General features: G+C 53.8%; 1 protein-coding gene across 1 annotated transcript in view; it reads left to right on the top strand.

Moving 5' to 3' along the window:
- The window catches only part of DIS3L2 (DIS3 like 3'-5' exoribonuclease 2), a 174,585-nt gene that overhangs the window by 159,172 nt on the left and 5,802 nt on the right, over nt 1–9,611 (top strand). Inside the window, 2 exon segments of the mRNA XM_009698075.1 lie at nt 4,308–4,491; nt 5,634–5,720. Coding sequence (XP_009696377.1) covers nt 4,308–4,491; nt 5,634–5,720 — 271 coding nt within the window.

Below are 9,611 nucleotides of genomic sequence, written 5' to 3'. Positions count from 1 at the left end.
TCAGCAGGATGGTTTCATAGGTGTCTGTTTGCCTACAGAAGCCTAACCATCATTTAAGATACTTTGAAAAGCACCAAGTCTGGTGTTTAAGAGCATCGCAGGAACCTGAAATCTCCCCAGCAGTCGGTGGGATTTAGGAGCTGGCATGCCTCAATCACGTTTGAAACTCAGAGGCGAGTGCTTTTGAAAACGATACGCTCCAGCTGACCTCTTGCATAAGGCAGGCTATACAATTTCATCCACCAATTCCTGTACCAAGCCCATAACTCATAAGCAAAATCTGGGTCTTGAAAGAGCCAGCAGAAGATGCTTACACATGTTACAGAGCTCACAAGCCGGCTCGTTCCCTCCCTCTTCTCCCTCTCCCATGTGCACATGTTAAATGATGCATTGAACAGGTTTGGAAATGCTCCCTCCTGCAGCCCCGGTGAGCAGGACTGCCGGGCTCTGCAGGCACCTACGGGAGGGACAGCCACCTGCTAACCCCCAGCCCTCTCCGCAGGACAGCGGAGGAAACCTCACATCGACACAGAAAGGGCAAAAGTTCAGATCAGATTGTTTATGGGATTTTATGGAGCCTGGAGCCAAGGATAGCTCAGCTAATCCAGAGGAAACTGTAGCGATGGCGTTAGAATGCATTTCACATGGGATTCATTCAGCGTGCGTTCAGATGGACCAGCCTTTCTGTCTCCATTTTTTTAGCCATGAAATATTTTTCTTTGCACTCCCGTCTGCCAGCCACACTGAGCCAAACTCCAAACTAGACTGTTTTAAGAAAAAAGAAAAAACCCTCTTGTCGTTTGACCTGCCGACAAGTTAGCAGAGCTTCAGCACGGCTCCCAGTAATACCAGTGCCAGGCACTGGTCTGGCCCCAGCCACTGCCAGCCAGCCTCTGCTCCTGCCTGCCTCAGCATCCAGTGCTTTTTTCCAAGCCGCAGCATAGCGCTTGCCGAGTCAAAGCCCTGATGAGGACGCTAGCCAAAAGTGCCACTAAAAGGCCACATGGGGAGGGCAGGAAGGCAACAGCTTTGCTGTGCCCTCCTACTCCTCAGCACCTGAACCCTTGCCAGCTTCATGGCCTGTCCCAGCCCTGGTTCATCCTCCCGAGTCTCCAGTGTCCCGTGCAGTCTCAGCGTAAGCCCATTGCTCTGCTGGAAGAGGTGACCTGGCTTAACTCTGGACAGAGGTGCCAGCTCCTTCACTGTCCCCACCCCATTCCCTCTGACCCTGGCCGGTTCTCACATGTTCAAGATTAGCCCAGCTGTGACCTGTCCCTTCTGGAAGCTGCTTTCTTCTCCCTGGGGACTAAACCCTGATGTTTAAAACAAATCTCTCTAGGAGTTAGCATGGAGCAGCCCCACACCATTCATCCCTTTCATGCTTGCAGGGCTGCTGCAATGGGGTGCGTGTGGGGAGCAGCTCTATGACCCCCAGGTGACCCAGAGCTGGGAAGGACCCTCCATCCCTGCAGGGTGTTTTGGCATCAACCCACGGGGCATTGCAGCCTTCCCAGGGCACTGTGGTTCCTTAACCTGAGTTGATAAAAACTGACCCATCGGGTCTTGGGGCTTCTGTCCCGCCCAGATACAGGGCAGTGTCCAACCTTGTCCATGTTATCTGCTCCTTGAAAGCCCAAACTGCAGCCGCATCTCCCAGAGCATGCCCCTGCCTTTGGGTGAGCAAGCAGGACAAGTAGCTTTTCAATTCTGAATGTCTGCGGTCACATCCTGCACTCCCTGTCATGGGTGCAAAGCTGCTGGGTGCTTCCTGATAAGGTTTTCCTGCCCATGTGGTCAAACCAGCCATGTGCTGGGTACTTCTTGATGGGGGCTGTCTTTGATGCTGTCTGGGAGCTAGCGCTCCGTGTGTGGACATGTTGAAGGGAGAGAGGATGAGATCTTGCAGAGCACAGTGGGAAGTGTGTGCTGTTAGTTTTCCTGCATCCCTGGCAGGAGGCTGCTTAGGTGTGAGCTTCAATTCAGTACTGCCTACAACATCAGAACAAGGATATCTCCAGGAAAATGTGGAAGCCCAAGCCCCAAAATGGTTCAGCAAAATGCAGAACTTAATAATTAGGTGGAAATTGCATCCAGCCCAAAGTGTTGCTGGAGGTAAGAGGTAAAGGCTTCGCACTCCAGTGCTCAGTGGGAGCAAGAATAGCAGGGGCTGCTTCAGCACTCGCTTGCAGCGTTCAACTCTAGGACCTGAGATAACCACGTTGTGCCTGTGACAAAGAGGGATGCTGTTCACGGGTGTTTATTGCTTTGTCTTTAAAAATGGGTTTGCATCTCGCTCTGTAGAGGCCACATTTCGAGGGAGGCTCAGGGACTCCATGGCCAACCTTTGCCCACGTGTACATCGGTGGAGCTGAGGGTAGCGCTGGGAACATCTCCCATTTTCTTTGCACCGAAGGAAGGAGAGGCACTGCCTTTCACCCTGTTTGCTGTGCCTTGCTGCGAGCTGCCTTGGCCAGAAAGAGCTTCCCGGGTACGAGCATGGACTGGCTCAGCCTCGCACATGTTCTTGGGTCACCACAAGCACGGCAGCTGGGCGAGAGCCGGTGTGTCCACCCACACCCCGGAGATGGGGATGGCAATGCCAGTTTTTTTTCTCCGCGCTGCCCTGCCTCCCACCCCTGGGTGCTGCGCAGCCGGGGTGCCCAGCGCCCTTGGGCCGGGCTGTCCCGCAGCCCCCCCCGGTGCCGGTGGCCGTAGAGGGACCGATGTTGCCATCTGCTGGCTTCGCTGCACAGGAGCAGCAAGAGCTTGGCTCAACCTCTTGGAAGTCACCCCTCACCCGTGGGTACGGACCCTGCTCCCATGCCGGGCTGCAGGCACATTGCCCACCCCCATGACCCAGCCCTTGGCCTTCTGGTAGCATCTGCCCATGGGCAGGGGTTTGAGGGGACAGGGTGGGTAGCCCACTCCCACTTGGGCTGTGCTGCTCCCCACCCCTTCCCGCACCGCCCCTGCGGGTGGGTGTCCCTCCTGCCCTCCCTGCGGGCTCTGAAGTGTTGGCCTCTGGCACAACACCCTCTGGGAGAATCCACAAGGCTCATATGAAGGGAGTTCCTTCCCATTAAAGATGAACATTTCCACTGGTGGTTATCACCGTCAGGTGCTTATTCCTCCTCTGGGCTTGTCTTTTATTTCCTTTCTCTTTCAAGTTCTTGGCAATCACTCCCAGGCTGGGAATGTATCGCTGCTGTAGCAAATACCCCAGGAGCACAGCACCCTGCGCATCTCACCTGGCCAGTGCCCCAGCGATGGCCACGGCCAGGAGCTGCAGGACCACCGGCTCCAGCCCGGCTCCCCCAGCCAGCCCTGCAAAATCGCTGCTTTGCCTGCGGGAGCAACGAGGCTGAGCCAGCGTAATCAGTGACAGCTCGCTCGGGCATTGCTCTGAGGATGAGGTTACTTCTGTAAATCTATTATCTTTTTTGGCAATTAGCACCAGTTAGGAGCCCTGGGAATACACGCAGCAAGCCCAGCTAAGCCCGTCTCTTTGCTTATCTAAGCCCAGTTAAACAAGTCTCCTGTGGCACAGCCCTACAGCTGGTAGCACAACTCATAAAAGCTCCAAAGATGATCTCTAGCACTGGGATTGCTTTTATTTGCAGTGTGTAGCCCCGGAGGTTTCCATTCAGTGCATATACATTCAGAGGTGGAAGGTGGGGGGCTCACCCCAACCTAGGATACCCCCAGCAGTCTGCAGGGTGCATGGAGGAGCCCCCAGAGTCCTTGCATCTCCTGGGTGCAGAAGGCAGCCCCGCAGCAAGCGGCGCTGGTGGCTTACCCTGCCTGAGGTCCACGCTCGTCTTGCTCTGGGTGGAAGCCCGGCATGAGGCAGGGCTCCGTGGCTGGGCTTGACCACACATGTTGAGCTTGGGATGGGGAAGTGAGTGAGTCGCTGTTTTCTCTGGCCCAGGAAGACAGCAATGTATGTTTGTTTTCCGTGCTATCTCTCGCACAGCGTTTGTTTTGCTTGTCGAGCATTTCAGGAGATAAAGTGACCTAAAGGGAGATTATTTTATCCTAATTTAAGGTGTCAATTTATCATTGACTTCTGCTTGTCTATGCCAGCAGGACAGCTTGCTCTGAGTCCCCAGGGAAACCTCAGCTAGAAAGTGAGAATTTAGGGGGGGATTTGCTGCAGTCTCACATCTAATCTGTGCTTATAACAGCAACTACAAGCTGCTCCCCTGTCCCCCTGTGTCGTATTAGTTCCCATCACTATGGACTGGCTTGGCTTCCCAGGGGACTCCCCTCTCTAACTGGGGCCCGGGGTTGTTTTTCTTGTGCTGCAGGCTGGTAGAAGAGTTCATGCTGCTCGCGAACATGGCCGTGGCCCATCAGATCTACCGTTCCTTCCCTGAGCAGGCCCTGCTTCGCCGCCACCCCCCACCACAAACCAAGCTGCTGAAAGACCTCATGGAGTTTTGCAACCAAGTTGGCCTTGACATCGACTTCAGCAGCGCGGGGACCCTGCACGTGAGTGCACTGGCCTGACGAGAAACAGGGAGAAGGGTGGGCAGCTGCGTGATGGCATTTTTGCGGCAGCGTGTGGTTTATTCCCTGTGCCCCTCTGCCCAAGCAGAGCTGACAACTATCCCATGCCAAAACAAAACACCTCCCTCACTCACTCTTGACCCCACCAGCACTGGGCAAGGGTGGCCCAGCCTGTCCTGGCCAGCCGTGTTGTGCACAGAGCTTAGAGCAGGGCAGGGAGGACCTTACAAGTGACCCCAACACTACTCTCTCTGCAATGGGAAGGATGTTTCAGTGCAGGAGCACTCGCTGGGACACCTAGATTTCCTTTCTCTGCCTTCTCTCAGCAGGTCCTGGGCAGTGCGTTTGCTCTGTACCCCAGGTAAAGTAGCTCTACGAGTGGGTGTTTCTGTCTGGGCTGCTGAAGGTCTCAGAGAGGGCATGGTAGGGAGCAGGGTGATTGGGAAGTACTGGAGAGTGGTGCTGGGAAAGGTCAGACGCAGCCAGCACGGGAGGTATCTGACCAATCCTCTGCTGAGCATGTCCTGAGGCTGAACTCCAGCTGAACAGCACAGCACAGGTTCCAGGATTTTCTTTACTTGCTGCGACTGGACTGTGGATAATCCTCTGTTAATCCCATCCCCGCTGGCCTCCCACACACCCCTCCATCAGCTGAGACTGCTTTTCACGCTTGCTGGCTGTGCCGAGGCTATGTCAGCAGACGAGGGGCTGCACACTCAGCTCCTCTCCTGCACTTTGAACCCTCCAGCCCTTCCTCACCACTAGCCCCAGGCACCGACCTCCCATATCCACATCTCCCCAGAGTCCCATTAGTCCGTGCACTGAAGCTCTCAGTAGCTGGATGGGAGCTAGGCACAGTTTGGGAGAGGGGTTATGGGCTAAGGGGAGGGAGTGCTCCCTGCTGTTGACCCCAGGAGGTGGGTCAGTGCTCATAAGTACTGTCAGGGCTGCTGGGACCAGAGCAAAGCCCAATTTCATGTGCAGTTTTTGGCTTACAAGCAGATTTGCAGGGAAAGGAGGAATTTGGATTTGATGAGCTGCTGTTTGCCCCTGTAAGGTCTGCCTGGGTCCCCCTGCTACCATAGCTTGCCAACACTGAATGCTCTCTCTCTTTTCTCATCCAGAGAAGCTTAAATGAAACATTTGGTGCTGACAAATACTCCGAAGCCAGGAAAGAAGTGCTGACCAACATGTTCTCCAGGCCCATGCAGGTAAGAGCAGCACTGCGCTGTCGGACATGTCTGGCTGTAACTGCCTGCTGCGGCTCCATCTGCAACCCTCGCCCCTTCTGCGCTTCCCCCAGTGCCTCCAGCCTCCTGTAACTGGCAGTGGGGGTATCCCGTGGGCAACAGAGCTTCACTGGATGACAGGGTCAGGCTGAGTTTTCCCTTGCCCCCCCGTAGTGACCCTGTTATTACTGGTTGGGATGTTTCACCCTTGAAGTTGCATGCGGGATGTTAGCAAACTCACAAGGACCCAACCTGCTCTGTGAAGAGCTGGTGGCGAGCTCCATGGTTCATGTTTTTTGCCTTTTCTTCACATCATGGTATCCAACTGGTCCAAAGAAGGAATCAAGAGTGAGGATGATGTAAGGTTGTGGGACTGGCCATAAGAACAGTCTGGTACCCAGACACATGCTCTTAGAAGAAGGGAAGCTCTGGAAACCCTTTGATCTCCCTGCAGACCAAGAGACCTTCTGTGTAGGTCTCTGTAATGCAGACTTGTGCTGCTCACACTGATTGTTGTGTTTGGTGCAGCTGCAGCTCTTATTCAGATGCTTATCACCATCAAAAATGGTGCAGGACTTATGCAGGACTTATTCAGATGCTTATCACCATCAAAAAAAGTTTTTGTGAGGCATCTGCCTTTCTACGTTTGCAGCTGGGCATAGCACAGCCTCTTCTGAGGGAAGTCCTACCCCACAGTGAGAAGGGGCATGTTCCTGAAGTGGTATCTCTGCTGTGGCCTGCTTATCGCTGCAGGAATGAATCATCTTCCCAACATCACTCATTTGACTGTCACTCTTCTAATTAGCTTATTTGCTCCATTTACTCATTAGCAGTTGCCTGAAGTCCTGCTGTACTTCAGTGACTTAATGCTTGCTTGCATGTGGGATCAGGGACTGAAGCCATTTAATAAATCACCCCCTTGTGTATGTGCCCAGCTCAGGAGTGCTGCTTTGTAAAGTGTAGGGAGTGTCCTTTGGAGCTGGCTGTGTTGTCCCAGGTCCCATGTCCTGCTTTGGCTTGTCCTGGTCCCTTCTGTCACATCTCCCTTTTCTGGTGTAAGGTGACACGAATTCCTTGGGGTCTCTTTCTGGACCTGCTGACTGTGGCACATGCCTGGGCTTTGTCAGGAGCAGCATGTGGAGCAAGCCCGGCTGCTGGCCAGGAAGGATGAGCAAGGAGAAGGCAACTTGGTTCTGTAGTGACACCAAGGAGGAGATGAGCTTTTTGGGACCCACTGACTTTACTGAGATTTTACCTCTGTGATCTCCTGAGGCTGTGGTCAGAGAGGTGGTGTGAGTCCTTTGGGATACCTCCCGGTGACTCTTAAGATTTAGCCATGTGAATGCATGTTAGATGGTATCAAGGTTTTGGGGATGAAGTCTTCTGCGTAGTAGATACCAGACAGAGAATTTGGGGAAGAAGAAAGAGGAACTTTTAAAGGAGATATTCCACAAGACATGATTTTGGCAGGAACTAGAGTTGTTTCGTCATCAGAAGACCAAGGTGCCTGTGTGTTCAGGTGTGCTGTGCAGTACACTTGCACCTGGCAAACCTGCTGTCTGGCACACTTCCACAATAGGGAAAACCCAGTTTGCAGCTGAGCCCGTCAGCCGTGCAGGGCAGCCTGAGTCTGGACAGCAAGCAGTGTTCCCGTCTGCTGGCATTCCCTGGCAGGATGGTACTGCCGCGCGTGATGGGGTGCTCTCATTATTGGAAGCGGTGCATGAATCAAAAGAAGCAGAAATCTGTCTTGATCCTGGGATGAGCTTATGCAGTTGACCATTTGATGAGCTGTTGTTTGGTTTGTAAATAGAGTTTCAGACTTATCCAAAGCCATCGGCCAGAAGAACAGAGGCTCCCCTCCCGTCTTTAGGGCCACTTTCCGATCTGACCCAGGATGTGCTCACAGCGGTGTATCTGTAAGACCTCCAGTACGTAACGAAGGACCGTGGCGCTGTGGGCATAAGAGACATCAGTGGTACTCTCTGCGGTCTCTGGTCCCTGACCACACTCACCGTGGGGTGGACTCCCAGCTCCCCAAAATCCTGAGCAGTTCAAATTCCCACCGTTGTTCCTACTGCTAAATGCAGAGGATGGGTAGTTTAAAGCCACGTCAGTGCCCCTCAGAAAGGGCAGCTGGCTACTGAGTGGAAAGAGCTTTCTCTGGGAGGAGGATTTTTTGCTGCCACCAGTATTAGAGCAGATGGAAAAATCAGCCCCATCCCGCCCGTGTCCTCGGATGTCGCAGTCCCTCATGGGGGAGAGGACAGAGCTGAGAGTTGGCAGCTGTGAAGCCCAGCCACGCAGGGGCCCGTGCCGGTGTCAAGGGCTGGGCCATCGCTCTGACAGATGGTGTGGCGAGACCGTCTGGTCAGGGCACTGAGCAGTCACCGGTATCCCTGCACACATCTCAGCTCCCAGTGATAAAGCTGGTGTTTCAGGGACAAGGCTGCAGTTCAGTCAGCCAAAACGAGCTGCCCACAGGTTTAACCCATGGTTGCGCCAAGCCTGCATCTTCCATCTTCTCTGCATGCTGCTAGTCAGGACATCAGCCTCTTGGAGGAGGAGGGAGATGGGAAGCAACTGGTAATGCATGTGTCTGGAGGAGCGCCTGGATTGCCATGCCAGGAGCCTTGTAACAGATGAAGGAAGAGCGACGTACCATTTTTCAGGGGCTCAGTCACTCGGGGATTCAATCTGTCGGTGAGAGCAAAGCCTCCCCTGGTTGGCTGGGGCTGATTTATTTCCAGGCTCCTCACGGTTCTCCGGGGATTGCAGCAAAACCTGGGGATTTGAGACCACTTGTGAGTCAAATCTGTTAATGAGAAAACATCTGCTTTATGCCGGGCTGATGTCATTGGGTAGCGCTGTCATGGTGGCGAGGACGGGTGTCAGATACATGTTGGACTGGGCTCCCTGCAGTGTGTAACCGTACCACAGCCCAGAGGAGGATTTTTGCTATGCTGCCCAAGCTGATCCCAACCTCAGGGAGGGTCATGAGCTGCCAAAAAGGTGTCAAAAATGGTGCTGGACCCAGCAGCAGCTGGGTTTGGCCAGCACATCCATCAGGAAGAAGTGCCCCAAACAACAGCAAGCAGTGCAGGATCTTCAGCATCTTTTCTAACTTGAAACAAGGCAAGGGAAGGGATGAGCCCTTCCCCATGGCTTGCTCGTAGCAGTGATTTTGACCTGTGCTCTGCTCAATGCCTACCTGGCATTGTAGGGATCTTCCTCCCTTCTGCCCAGGAGCCTACCATAAGTGCCTATAAACCCCCTGTAATTTCTGCACGAGGGCACTCATCTTCTCTCTCAGCAGCCTCCAGCGCTCAGCGTGTCTCCCTGCCTGACTGCACAGAGCCTTGTTCGGTGGGAGCCGAGCTGATTGAGTGGAGACTGTACTTTGTGGAGTCCATCAGAAACAATTTAATTCTGGGTTGTGGAAATTGGCAGCCACCACAGCTCCTATCCCAGCTCTTGGGTCTCATAATAAGGCCAGGACTGATGCTGCTTTTTTTATCCTGCTCTATTTACTTGCCCGGATCAGTGCGTTGCTGCTCAGCAGGAGCTGGCTGTGCCGCTGGGCTGGAGAGCAGAGGATACAGCTGCCCAAACCGTGGATGCAAGGACGGCTCTGTAATCAGAGCTGGCTACTCCTGTTTTTTTTTAAATCTCTTGCTCTTATTTTTAAATGGGTTCATTCAATCGCCACTGTGCCATGACCCCGCCGCAACCCCCCTGACCTGCACAGCCTCCCCTCCCTGCCTAGGCTCGGCCCCCGTTGTTTTCCCAGCCCCAAGGGTTGGTGTTTCACAGATGTAAAAATAAAAGCTGTAACATGTGGGATAACAGGGGTGGTGCAGCCAGGAGAGGTCC

The sequence above is a fragment of the Cariama cristata genome, unplaced genomic scaffold (assembly GCF_000690535.1).
Source record: "Cariama cristata isolate BGI_N322 unplaced genomic scaffold, ASM69053v1 scaffold20213, whole genome shotgun sequence".
In the NCBI taxonomy this organism is placed as follows: domain Eukaryota; kingdom Metazoa; phylum Chordata; class Aves; order Cariamiformes; family Cariamidae; genus Cariama; species Cariama cristata.
Note: the sequence above shows the minus strand (reverse complement) of the source record. Positions and strands in the feature narration are given on the sequence as shown.